At 40.7% G+C, this 14,632-nt stretch overlaps 1 protein-coding gene across 7 annotated transcripts in view; it reads left to right on the forward strand.

Annotated features, from left to right (window-relative positions):
* brsk2a (BR serine/threonine kinase 2a) overlaps positions 1 to 14,632 on the forward strand; it is a 146,690-nt gene that overhangs the window by 96,730 nt on the left and 35,328 nt on the right. For all 7 annotated transcript variants that reach the window (XM_068602786.1, XM_068602789.1, XM_068602787.1 and 4 more), the window contains 2 exons: positions 4,737 to 4,822; positions 7,840 to 7,980. In XM_068602786.1, the coding sequence (XP_068458887.1) occupies positions 4,737 to 4,822; positions 7,840 to 7,980 (227 nt within the window). The remainder of the gene's footprint in view (positions 1 to 4,736; positions 4,823 to 7,839; positions 7,981 to 14,632) is intronic.

Genomic DNA, 14,632 nt, shown 5'->3' on the forward strand with positions numbered 1-14,632 from the left:
GCATACACACCAGCTTGACTACCCTCTGTTCCTGGCAGAAAACACAGATTCTCTCCTAACTCGCTGACTGACATATGGATGGATGGATTGAGGTGGCTCGTGGCTTGCTGTGATCAGTGGCGTGTGTGTACAGTGTGTTTGCATCATGCGTTAATGTGCCCACATGTCAAAAGTATGAATGGACGACGAGCCGGTTTTCTCTGTGAGCCAGTCGCCAAGCTGTGCTGTCTCCTCCCCTTCTGCTCACCGACAGTTGGACCCTCGTCTCCTTCTCTCCAGCCATTGCCAATTCCACCTTATTTCTCCTTCACCCTTATGTTATCTGATATGGTTTGTCTACTACACCCTACTCCCTGCAATATTGAGTTAAAATGTAAAATCAAACCAGTCAGATACAATTAACAATGTAAACTGCAGAAAAGAAGACCCAAAAGGGTTTATTCACAATGTATTAGATTACGATTTCAAATAAGATGAATGAATCAAAAATTGTCAGACTTTGAAATTTGAGAAAAAGAGTCCACTATATTTGATTGAAAATTGTCTTCTGCTAGTACGGTGTTGAAGAAGATGGTTATCTGAATATCTGGTTGTGTAATACATTGCACTTCGTTGTAAAATATCCTTTTTTTCAATGAGCCAAAATTATTTTAGAGGAAAAAAGTTGTTATGTCGGGTTGCAGTATGAAAAGTAAATATGTCCTTAAGGGTCTTCTGTTGGAAATCCAATTTAGTAATCATAAATACTACGAGTCATAAAACCATCATTCACAAATGTACACTTTAAAATGCTGTCTGTAATGCTCTTTAATGGGCTTGATTGTCACATGCTTTTAGCTCCTCACATTGCCGCCTCATTGCTTTACCTGTTATCATGCCACTCTCCGTGGGCTGTTTGGTGTAAGCGCTGCTGGAAAGGTTAGGCTTTCCCCATGTCGTGTTAATTAGCAACAAAAGAGACTGCAATACTCAGGGGGGTACGAGCTGGCATTGCCACTGTGCTCTCTTTCTGTCTGTCTCTTCTACATTTCTTTTAGTCTTCTCCCTTGCAGAGAATTACATGGCTTATGCTTCATCCCTCGCACATTCACTCATCTTTCCTCCGACTCTTTTGTTTTTCTGTCCACCCCAGTTGCTCTTGCATACACGGTAGCTCCTCTGTTAGCATAGCCACCCACGTTTTTTTTTTATCTGACACACATGGCCGCCCTGTTGACTTTGATCCTCAGATCTCAGTATCAAGGGACCATTCACCCGTTCGCCTGGGGGAGGTGACAGAAATGTCTGTGTTTTCCTTCTGTGTGTGTGAGACAGAAACGGAGCGAGATGCAATAAGTGGAGAGTAAGAGATGACAGAGCCTGTGATCCAATATTTTCCCCTGTGAGTTTTTGGGATGGTTTCTCTGTTCGGGTTCTCTGTGACATGTGTGACATGAATCTAATCTCTTTGCGTCTTTGTTGTCGCCTGCCTGCCTGTGATCCTCGGTCCTCTATCACTGGACTCGAAGCCACAGCGATGAAACTATTGATGTCGCCAGTCATTTGTTTGCTCGTCCATTCAGCTATTTAGATCCAGGATTGTAATTTAAAGAATCAATAGCGAGCTGATGGAACTATGCTAAACTGGCTCGAATCCATTGAATTTGAAGTGACACATGTGAAAACCAGTGACTGCTTTGACTCATTTGTCTGCGTAGTCCCTCTCTCACGCATAGTTTCCTTTTTCTATTATAAAATACCATCTGCACCTGCAAATTACATCATAATTACAAGTAATAAATCACATCAGGCATACTTTCAAACACGACATCAAAATTAAATTCCAGGGTGAAGAGAGTGCTACTCTAATTTAAATATGGGGGGAAATAATACAGTTTCCTGGGAGTAAGATATTGTGTTGTGTGTGTGGTTATTACCTTTTTAAAGGAATTACCACTGCTCCAACATATTGATCCATTTACTGTGGCAGGATATGACACTGACAGAGAACCCTGTGTGTCAAAGCGTTCCCAATCAGCCCACCCACTAATAGGCTGCTGTTCTGAGATCTCCTGCTAATGATGTCGACTCCACAACCACTGTACTTTACAAAACAAATTATCTCACCGTCAAATAGCTAGCTAATGTGGGTTAGTGTCAGTCCTCGTTCGCCTCTGCTTTTTGATGAGGTGGATGTTTTTTCTGCCTTTTCCTTCCACTCATAACCCTGTTTTTTTTTCGGTAAAGAAATGTAGCAAATTGGCAATATTTTGCACTGCTGAACCCACGAAGAACATGTGAAAGATGAGAAGAGCAGGTGTGTGTTCATCTGACCAACCGTCCATCTGTCCATGTGCTCGTGCGTCTTGGTGAAAGGTGTCCAAGCGGCTGCTAATAAAAGCTTAATGAAGTGCCATGGAGATATGGGGGGAGCTGTCCACACTCACAGATGTTAAACTTAATGAGAGAGTGTGGAGCCATGTACAGAAGCCAGGAAAGCAGATGACCACCTGGCATTTATACTAGCATGAAGTTATGGAGGTGTAGAATGTGTGAGTTTATGGCTTTGAATAAGCAGTGAGCAAACAGTTAGTACTGTGCATGTATAATAGCATTGTTGTTTTGTTGTTACACCTGCAACAGGAAGTAAATGGAACTGCATTGTTAGATCGCTCCTTTTGACAGGTAATCATAGGCAATTTAATGAAACTGTAGAGCAAGGGTTGCTCCACAGATTTACATTAGTGTGTTAATCAACAGCTAATCTTGCAATAAGCAGGCAGTTGTACAGTTAAGTCTTCACATTAAGCCTCATTTCTCTTATTTCAATTAACCAAAAGGAGGCGCTTAGAGGAAGCTTAAGAAGCCAGCTGCTGGCTCTGTAGCATTTCGACAGCTCATCTCTCCCTGAGTCCTGGGCAGCATTAGTCTCTCTGCAGGGAGCCCGGCTGCCAGCTAGCTAGCTATCCACCATAGGCTCATTCCTAACAACACACCCTAGCCTCAGGTGAGAGAGTGGCCTGGTGTACTGCCGCTGATAGCGCTCATTAGTCTCTGGATTAGCCCTTATTAGCCTAGCCCTTACTCCCACTGATACTCCATGCTAACGCTAATTACGCATTTACCACTTTACCCTTTCTAGACAAGAGTGTGCCTGGCTGTGCCTCGCTAAAAGTCCTGTGACTTTTTCTTTGGCTGCAGCTTTAACACCAGTTTGCATCGCAATGCATTTTTCTTTGCAGTGACTGAATGTAAGCGCTTCAGCAGGTTTTTTATCACACACTTGATAAAGAGTGGAAATGGGGATGCTGCTATTTGAGCAGAAACAAATCTGTAAAAGTGTGTCAAAATCGGGTACAATACCTGAGCTGACAGTCGGCTAATCACTAATACAAGCTGTTCTGAAATGAAAAACAATGTGAGAGCATAATTATGGGGGGAGGATCAGATTTCACGCCTGGTCAAGCATACAACTTTGTGGGAGTTTAACAAAAGCAGAGTGAGCTGGCAAATCAGAGCTTTGACTTCATTCCACACGAGTGTTCATAAAGTTAAGCCACGATGAGTGTGACATTAAGGCAGCGTGAAGGCTGTCACAGGCAAGTGACAAAGTGAAATTGACTTTGATGAGATTGAGATGAGGCAGAGGAGCCTGAAACTCGCACTGTCCTTTTATCTCCATCATTGTCAGTCAAAGCCAGACACAGACACAGAGAAGCTCGGATGGACAGGAAAGGTGGAGGGGAAGGATGAGCAGATAACCACAAGCAGAGCAGGAGACCAGCACAGGGGACTGAAGATTAGCGGTGGCTTCTGTCAAAGTGGGATCCATGCTGATTTCCAGAGCTGCACACGCTGACTACAGCTCTCTGGAGATGCTGACACAAATCCAAACTGATCTGCTTGAGTTTGGTGAAATTGCAGCTCTCACCGGTACACTGTATATGTCTCTCAGCAGCTCTGTCAGCACAAAAAAAAGAAGAAAAAAATCTGAATTTAGATACTTGTGTGGACTCAGTTTTTCTTCTGGGGTACCTTGATGTACCTGAGTGGACACTTTGACCCCAATTCACCCACAGGCTGATACTCTTAGTGGACAGAAATGTTCAAATGTGGGATGTCTGTCTTTGACAGGTTAGTCGACTTCATGCTTCTTATCAAACAAAGCTGATTTATGTTCACCTCAAGCTAACCACTGGACTATGAAATGTGATTGCAAAAGTATTCAGCTCGACTTGTTTTGTGAGTAAGAGGAGCGGACACACTTTTTGTAAGATAAGACACACAGAGCCTGTTTTCCTTCATTTTTTGAAGCAAACTACATTTTCCACCTGAGATAGCAGTACTTGCTGGCCTGGATGCCAAGCAATGTGGTCAACGTTTATATCTGTCCTCTCCATCAGTACGAAGTGCCTGTCAGCTCCTTTCATTGGTTTACTTCTTCCTTTTTAGCCAGTCTGCTTGTTGTTTGAAGTGTTATTCCAGATAGCTGCCTCTCGGATTTGTCTCTCCAAACAGTGACCTTCACAGGTGACCTGAGAAAACAATTGGCAAGAACTCATCACGGGCTATTTTAGGGTCAGTCGGTTTGTCTCCCGTGTACTTCAGTTTTGGCAGCAGTGAGAGGAAAGTTGCAATGTAAGAGGGCGGATTAGGACAATTGGTCCTAGAACTGTGTTGATGTTATACTAATCGAATCTCTTTTTTCCTCCCTCTCCCTTCCTCCATCTTTTCCTATCTATTCCTCTGTCTTTCAGGTGGAGCGAGAAATAGCTATTCTGAAGCTCATAGAACACCCGCATGTTTTAAAGCTACATGATGTCTACGAAAATAAAAAATACTTGTAAGTATCACCAGTGAATTATGGTCCAGTTTTGAGTCATGCTAAATAATATGACATTGTAAACCTGCACACACTAAATTATTGTTTGTACGAAAACTTTTTGGGCTGGCGAATTTCATTATCGTCCAGTGCTCTTTAATACAGTCTTTAAAATGCCACACATTGTTTTTTTGTCGGCTCGCAGATTAGTCTATTCTGATTCAAGGGCAAACATCGTAGCCTTGGAGCGGCGGATACTCCATTAGTATTGGCATGAAGCGTTTAATTTGGTCACGCACGCCAGGGGGCCGCTTATGGGGGGAGGAAGTCTCCCTAATGTAAACACCATGACACGCTTATCAGAGGCAACACCATTGCATTAAGAAACATTAGCCATGGAGAGTGACAGCCGCATTGGGCTGCTGCACATGCAGGCACACATACAGATCCATTAGTGAACCTTAAAAGTAGTGAGTGACAAGCCCATCAGTAGCTTACAGTAGCCCTCTTGATCTACACAGGACTGTTGGTCAATGTAATTCAATTAGTTCTCATCTTGAGCTCACAGGCCAAATGGGATTGGACATGCAGTACTGTACATGTCATCTTTTAAGATGAGAGGAGTAGCAGAATGTTGTGATTCATGGTATAATTGGATTATTAGAATCATATTTTGTGCCCATTGCTTCATCACTTTTGGCATTGGGTCACCAGCGTCACAGGAGACAAATTGCTTTATCACCAGTGCCTTGAGTACATGCATCACTTAGCACATCTCAGTACAACTTACATCAGTGATATGAGGCTGAAATGAAAACTGTTTAAGATTGTTACTCAGAATCTACACTTGAAAGCCAATAAATGATAGACAAACTGTGTGTTTTTGAGCTTGTAGTCCCACAGCTGTTTAGATGTATTATGCTGCTGGCACAGATCCTACTGCAAGCTTTTAAAAATGGTGTGTGTGTGTGCACAAGAGGTGAGGCGGAAGTGGAAGGAGTTTGATACATATTCCACCAATATTTTATTTATTGATTTTTTTCATTGCTCAAAATGAATGAATGATCACATCATGATGTTGATATAAATTATGCTTTTGAGAATGAAACATGGTCAGGAAAAAAAGGCTGAATATAGACCCTAACACATTTAAGTATACTTGATTTGTAATTGTGCTACTATGAGCGGATTTATTTCCAATTCCTGCAGTAATAAAATGCTGAATTGTAACATATACAAGACAAGTTCTTTAAAAGACCTATTAATATTTCCCAAGCTACCATTTGGAAACAGTGAGGCCAAAACTGCTCAAAGTCCAACGTTCATTAGATATTATGGTAGAAACAGTGAATCATTAATATTTGTATGCCAATGTAAGACATACGTTTATTACATTTAGGTTTCAGTGGTTCACCAATAATTGAGTATACATTTTGGGTATTTCCGAGAAACAAATGATTTTTTTTTTGTTATCAAAATCTATGCAGAATAGGCTGAGATATCTTGATCTGAGTTTGGGTCAAGCTCTGCACGCACTGGATCTCACAAGTCCCATAATTACATTTGTAAGCATTTCTTTAATACACCATCTCAGCCTTGTAAAAGTCCACTTTGTTCAAATTCTACACCCCTGCTTTTTTAACTAATGTCTATTTTAAAATAACTCTGGCGATATAACCAGTATTATTTTGGCAGCTTTTAAAAAACTCTGTCTCAGAGCCACAAAAAATATTCTACAACAGTTTTAATTGGCAGTAGTACTACCGACGAGATGTAAACTGGTCGGTAAAATCAGAGAAGTGCTGCTATTAAAATATACAACCAAACACACATTTAAATTATAGTCATATTATGTAGAAATCTGTTCAATGTTCATGTTTTTTATGAATTTATTAATGTGTGTTCACATACTACGGTCTACTTGTTAAACATGCCAACACTATTTATGTTTGGCCTGAGCCAGCTTTTTATTTTTTTTAAGGGTTGTTTAGTGAGCACATGCTCTGTAGATGAATACAATATGCAATACTTTTAGTGTAATCAATAAAAGACGCATATCCGTAGCAGGGAGGGAGAGAGAGAGGGCAGAAAGAGAGTATTTCACCGCCTGTCTGAGTTTCAATTTGTCCTAGTGAAGATGAAGGGAGTTTCAGTTCTGGATATACGAGCAGGCCAGTCTGGAGCAGGGGCAGGGCAGCGCTGGCTTTCAGCCCACAGATGGAGCTCTAAGGTCTGGGCCAGCACAGATTAATCTTCTCCCTGTCCCCTTGAAGTACCAGAGCAGACTTTCTCCCCACAAGCGCAGCCACACAGACTCAAAGGCCACCTGAAGAATGACTGGAGAAAATGTTATGGCAGGTACCATTGTATGGCTGCATGGGTCTGAAGAAGGTAAAAAAAAAAAAGAAAAAAAGAAAGAACTTACAACACAAGCACCATATATGTATAGCAGGAAATATATCTCTCTCCCGATATCTCTTTCTCCCTCTCTTTTGGCTGTTTTGCTTGATTAACCGAGTGCTGAGACAAAGACTGTCACAGAAGCTTACATACAGCGTCTGTACCTCCACCAAATTTATAAGCTCCTAAATCCCTTATGTCAAAGCGCTTTTTACACAACTTTTTTTTCATTTTTTGGTAGTGTATTGCAACTTTATCATGCCTCTGATGCCTCCCATTGGAAGGTAAAGTGTATATTATATCAGAAGCCTTCACATATATGTGAAACACTGTTGGCATGTTTTACTCTCTGACTCATCTTACAGATGACACGATGAAAAATTAACTGTCAACAGGATAGGACTTTTGGGAGCTCTTGTTTGGGTAAACCAACTATTTTTCCCATATTGGTCCAGTTCTTACGGACCTCTGAGGTCAGGATCTTCGATCTTCAGGGTCCTTCTGAAGGGCTCTGTGGAGAACAGTTGTTCCTGTCCCTGCAAGTGACGTCTTTATTTTATACGTGTGCATATGCTGTTCTTTTATCTGTATTTGTTGGACTGATTTTTCACTTTTCTCTCTCTCTCTCTCTTTCACAGGTACCTTGTGCTAGAACATGTGTCAGGTGGTGAGCTGTTTGACTACTTGGTGAAGAAAGGCAGATTAACACCTAAAGAGGCCAGGAAATTCTTCAGACAAATCATGTCTGCCCTGGATTTTTGCCACAGTCATTCCATATGGTAAGTGAAATGCAAAAGTAATTGTAGACGAGCTGCTTGTAACGTGTATGTTGGGAATTGAGTTAATGTATAAGTTAATGTATATGCAGTATCGAAGTTGATTTAATTTCCACACTTGTAAAGTGGACTACAGTACACATAAATTCCGGGACACAGTTGTGCACTAGGACAAGTTTACCAGACCGTTTTAGACATGTTTCACATAACTATTGGCAGGACTTGCGTATAAAGCTTAAGAATCACATTCCCTTTCTGAGTAAAACCATTATATACATTTAAAAAGACCAATAAACCAGCATACCCAGGAGGTGAAAGAACATCAATTTGATTGTCATACAACATTGAACAAATAATGAGTTCCCAAATAATGAATTATAAATAGACAGATTCTTCCTGAAGTAAATCTACAATCTAAATTTCAATCAGTTTATTCATGGCTTTGGGGCGCTGTTAAGTTTTCAAGCCAATGAATCAATATGGAGATTAAGGAACTGAGAAAAGTTGCTATTGCTTGTTATCAAAGTATTTATTCCTTTACCTTTCCTAAAGTTTATATTTTAACATCCATTTTAACAGACTATTTTGTTAGAGCACAGTGCTTTCCTTTGTTGGGCTTTGCTCAGTCATTTGTTGAAATTTGCTTTCAGGTAGTTACTAATGTGATGCATTGTATTTGGCTTCAGGGGGTAATTTAACTGTTTACCAGCTCATCAACTAGAGGCAATCATACCTCAGAAGTCAAACATGTCAGCAGGGTCTGTTTTAGATTGTGTGTGTGTGTGTGTGTGTGTGTGTGTGTGTGTGTGTGTGCGTGTGCGTGTGCGTGTGTGTGTGTGTCTAAAGCAGAGAGTAACAGTACATTAATTTTCCTCTCCAGAGAGTATATGCTTCTCACAGAACAAGGACCACAGAGCAGAATATTTAGTTTTACTTTTGTTAAACTCAAGGAAAGACGAGAAAGGAACACAAATAAAACTGCAGAAAAAAAGAAACCATGGATGGTTAGGATGGCTGACCATGTTGGTGTGAAGCAAGGAATCGTAAAGGTTTAATTTCAATCTGTAATGTAAACCAAAACCAGGGTTAAAATTCAATCAGGTGGTTTCCTTTCTTTTACAGGATTTTCTGGCAGCAAGTGGAGACCAGATCAAGGGTACTACTTCAAGTTGCGTTGTTTAGAAAAATGTTGAGATTACTAACAATTGAAACATGGTTGTTATGCGGAACATAATGAGGTAGTTTATTGCTTCACAGACAGGCCTCAGATTGCCAACAGTAAGATATCACCTTAAATACTCCTGTCAGAGAGGGTTTCATAGTGTGGCAGTGTGATTGGGAACCAGCCAGTCAACTCATGATGCAAATAAATGTGATTCCATCATAACTTTTGTGCCACGGCCGTTGTGGCTGAAAGCGCTGGAGAGAAAAATAGAAAATAGAACAAAACGGTCCCACCTACGGGAATGGAAGTTAGAAGTATTTTATTAGTCTGTGTTAATAACTGACTGTGAGAAGAACAGATTAGGCCAATTAAGAGAAAGCATCTGGGACTGAAATTAAGTGCATGCACATACTGTACATAGATTATCACAGCTTTGTAGTAACATTCACTTGCAGATGTGCAGTATCTCCCCCTTCCTGATTTGCTTTGCTGCTGTCTCTCCATCTTCGCTCCTCAAATCCCTTCACTAACACACGTAGAAAATAAAACCATGTAAATTTATCATGAGGATGAGGAGGATTATTTTGGAGTGCTTGTGCACCCACACGCCTCCTCCCGACCTCAATTCTAAGCCAACAGACAGACACAGCCCTTCTCACCCACCTGCCATTGGAAGAGATCCCCTCAATAAAAACATTTCTGCAATCATTTCTTCCATTTCTACTTGTCTGCAAAGGGGACCTGCACAGGCCATTAGAAGAGATCCTTTTTCTCTGTGAGTCACTGTGCATAGGGGGGTAAACGCATGCTCCATAACCCTCCATTTCTGCACACCTCCCATTTTCACTTCTTCTCATTGCCTCATGCCTCCGCCCACGTCCTATCCCCAAATATATCTCTTGAGCCAGATGGATGTAAGCATAGATGTGAATGAAAGAGCGCAGAGGGCTGTTTGTGACTCAGTGTTTCCGCTGCCTCCTTCTCATCCTGATTTTCTTTTCTTCTTCTTTTCACGTGGAGGAAGAGAAAGGGAAAAAGTATGACACACGGGGATAGCTGACGAGGGAGATGAGGCAAAGATAGCTAAGGGTAAAAACAGACATGGGAAAGGCATCTTCAGTAGAAGATATAATGAATACTGAGGCAGTGAGAGAAAATCTTCATTTTATGTTAATATAGATCCAGTGTCTAAACTTGCGCTCTTTCCTCCTCACTAAGTAATGTATTGTGTTTGGATAATATTGTCAATTCCAATGTGAGATCTGCAATGTGTGACTCAAATACAGAGAGAGCCTGATTGACAGGGCACAACCCACATGATGATATTTTATTGATCCGTGTGAACATTTCTCCTTTTAATCCCTCTGCTGAAATGTCAAAGGTCAGGGTCATGTCCAGACCGCTCTCCTAAAGCTGCTTTGGATTCAGTTGCTGCTCAGACTGAAGGTTTCAAAAGGCCACAATAACAAAGTGGATGCCCCAAAGATAGTTAGTAATATTGCAGATTATTCACTTCATTGTTTACCTGAGAGGAAATCGACAAAGACATTCAACAAAGTCCACATCTGCTACACCAGGGGTGGTAGTCTGCCCTAGCTGCAAACACCCAATAGAGACAGAATGACTGAGAAGAGAAAAGCAAGTTTTTCTTGTGCACTTCACAAGAAGATTGTGTGCTTTGTACCCAGTATTACCGTGTGTGAACCATATTAACAGAGGATAAGTTAATTGTCATGATTTGTCGTCATCGACACGTTTTTACCTTTTTTTACTTTACTTGATAACACTGTATGCTCTGATTTCCTCTGATAACCGTAATGCACAATATCTCTATTTTTATGTGAGCAATAGAGATATATTGTGTTTTCTTTTAGTGTTTCTGAAGCCGCAGTGATACTATACTCAGAATAAGAGGGAAAGCGAGTTGGAGTTGACGCCAAACACACCCCTGTCCCTGCTGGCCATTTTGTCCAGACACTCCCATTACACCATTTTGTCACATGGTGTACAAGCAGATATCTTTTTTCACCAATATTGGCATTGGCATGAGCAGGCACTCTTACAAACCATCCACACAATGAGAAGCATGATTTCCCCCTGACCACAACTCACTCTGTCCTCTTTCTCACCCCTGCTCTGTTTGTTTAGAAACGACTTTAGTCTTTCCCCCTGTGACCCAGTTAACAACCCCATGTCTGTGTGCTCAATACAAAGTAAATGTGTGTGGGTAACAGATAAAGACTATCTGCCACATAAAGTGACTCCAATCATCCTACCAAGTAACGCAGAGATTGCTAGTGCACCTTGGAAGAGAGCCCTGTCCCTGAAGCCCGAAGCGTCACCAGACATGCTCGCGCAGTCACAAGTCCCTTTTATCTCTGACACTGATTATTTCCGCCACCTTTGTGTGCACAAACAAACATCTGGTCCAGACATTAAACCCACACAGTAGCATAATCATGCACATCATCCATATCCACATTTATGATCTCATTCTCTATCTCCCAGATTCTGTCTCTGCCATTAGCGGCTTTATTTTTCTTTTCCAAGGGCCTGGACAGCTGCTGTCCACAGTCTCACTTGCTCATTGCTCCACAAAGTTTTTTTTTCCCACCATGGCATATGTAATTGTATATTGGAACAGTGATAATTATTGTGATCTTTACAGATTTTCTTTAAATGATTTGTATAGAAAAATATAAGAAACATTTTGTTTCTTATATATAAGAAACATTTTGTAGCATAGAGGGGTAAATATTTGCTCAAGTGAAATATAATATTAATAATTACGACAAGAAGAACTGTTATGTTTGAGTTAGAATGAGCTGTTTATGTTAATATCTACATTAGAGGTGGTGGCCATGTTTCTATTGTAGCTCTGAACAGATAAACCAAACACTGTCTCTATGAAGCTCCCCAAAGGCTTGGCACACGAGAGAAGTTTTAGTTATTCACAATCTGGTATTTTTGACTAAACTAGTGAATACAATGATAGACAAATCAAGGTATTTTTCATCCCATTGATCCACAAATCCATAAATCAATATTGGTAATACAACGAAAAGTAGAGACCGTGAAGCAGAATCCAGACCTGCCAAATTGTGTGCCACCATCACCCTCTCTTTCACTCAGTGTGTTGTCTTACACCTGTTTTTTATTCAATTTTGCACTAATACAACAGTAGAAACCTCAGACTGAAAGTTAACAAAACTTTTAAACTTGACTGTGGTATACAAGTTTGGAAATCAAGAAAAACAAAATGCCACAAAGTGCAGACTTAGCTGATCAAGTATGCCGTACGTGAAGCATGTGTCTTATTTAACACTCAATCTTCCACTCCACTGATGAGACAAGAAAACAGCGACAGGTGTGTGTGGCCCGACGAGGAAGCTATGACCTTCCCCAAATTAATACATGAAACAAACGCAGATGCAATATTTCCATCAGGTTTTCTACATTGTTTTCCATCGGTTGAGGTTTGATTGACACTCTTTTAATTACGGCATCTGGTTGTGCGCTTTTCTTCTACAATGCTGGATTGGAAACTTGCCACTAGCTGTTTACCTCGCTGCGCCCAACTCCTCGTATTAGCACAAAGGCGGATGGAAACACACACAACTTCTTTGTTTCTCATCATTTTCTCGTTCTACAGCATGCAGTTCATGTTGGCGCCCGTGTCATTCTCCATCCTCTATGCGTCCATTCCTCTATCTTCTATCAGCCAGTGCCCTTGCGGCTGTTTGTGACTGTTTGTCAACATTTTTAGGCGTTTCCTCAGATGACATGATGTCTGACTGTCAGTCTGCCTCAGTGCAGGAAGCCAGTACTTATAGCCTATCGTCATTATGGCTGATGGCCGCTAACGACGCAGAATGGAAATATTTTTCTCTCTCCTTCTCTTTTAAAATGTTCTAATATTTTCCCTCTCCCACAGAGATAGTTATTGCCTTGAGCAAGCGTTGAGGTGTAACTGGGTGAGAGGAGGGAAGTTGATGATGAGAGGAGATGGAACAAAGAAATGGAAATGGGATGGGGAAAGTGGGTATGGAACATGGAGCCAAAAGAGGGAGACCCAAAGTAGTAGGTTTGTTTTAGGATGTTTGATTTTGGGGGGGCGGGCTTGTGCTTGTATCGGTGTACAAGAAAGTGTAGCAAGAAGGTCAATTAGAATAAGAGTAAGGTGATGAAAATAATCAGTCTTATTGTAATTAATAATAAATAGTATTCACATATCTATTTTTGGACAGGCTTTTGGACAAGTGTAAGAGGACTTTTGCACCACCATGGCTGATGTTGCTCTGGGTTTTTAATATCTATGCCACTCCTTCACTCCAATGCCTTTCTGACAGCTTGTCTGTTTATGCCTTGAAGGTCCACTGCTCATCCTATTTTCCTACGTCAAACTCCTCTGGATAAAAAGCAAACGCTGGGTTGCACACACAGATTTGGCACAACAAAGCAAATAGTTTATTTATTACAAAACTAGCCATCATTGTAATCCCACGTTTTGCTCACTGAATTAGATGCAACAATGCATTGCTTCCCCAGTGTTGCTCAAAACCCCAGAGGAATAGATAAAAGTGTACCAGATGGCACAAGATGGAATGCTCTTGTAACCAGTCACTGGAGTGGCAAATCGTGTGTGTAAAAGATAATCTTGTGTGCCTTCCTTTCAATTCTAATCCAGTTTAAATGCAAATTATATTGGAGGAGACTACTGAAATGTGTAGAGAAGAGGCATTAAGTATTGTACTGTAGCTATCCAAGAGAACTTTGAAGGCCTTCATGAAGATGTGAGATCAAATGTGACCAAATCTAATATGACGGGAGGAAACAACTTCAACTTTAACACTTACAGAACAAACATCTGAAAATATGCTTTCATTGACCAATTACAAATCACATTTAAAGTAAATCTCCTTTGGTATAATTCGTCTTTATCAGTTGACATAACACAATCAGACATTAAGCAGGGCATGGATTGTATAAACAAAGACACTTTTTAGTGACCACTAATGGCTTTTTAATGTCATACTTCATTGTCTATTCTCGTGGTCAGCGGGCAGGAAACTGGCATCAACTAGACTATCCAGTATGTTGCTGTTTTGCTATTTAACAATGTTAAATAGATGTTAAGAAACCTTTAATTCATGTGTAACTGTCTGTAACCACACTTAAGTACCATTTACACCCATTTTAACCCATCTGGCATCGCTTTTTTGATCTGCACCTTCAATAAATTGTGTTCTAAATGTGATGTTAAGTCCTACTTTGAGAAAGAAAAATACATAAACTACAGAATAGTATAGCAGAAAAACACATTAACCAATCTCCTGCTGTCAGCTTTATCTTTCTCATCCTTTATTGATTTCAATTCACTATTAACCCCATTGGCTAATGAACAATTGTGCCTCGCACATAGGCAGCAGTCAGAATGTTGTACTCTTGTGCTAATGTGATGGAATAATAGCTTAAAGCGTTCTTAGTGAA

This window comes from Clinocottus analis, unplaced genomic scaffold (genome assembly GCF_023055335.1).
Source record: "Clinocottus analis isolate CAN_PGR_092001 unplaced genomic scaffold, fCliAna1.0.p SCAF_6, whole genome shotgun sequence".
NCBI classification, from domain to species: domain Eukaryota; kingdom Metazoa; phylum Chordata; class Actinopteri; order Perciformes; family Cottidae; genus Clinocottus; species Clinocottus analis.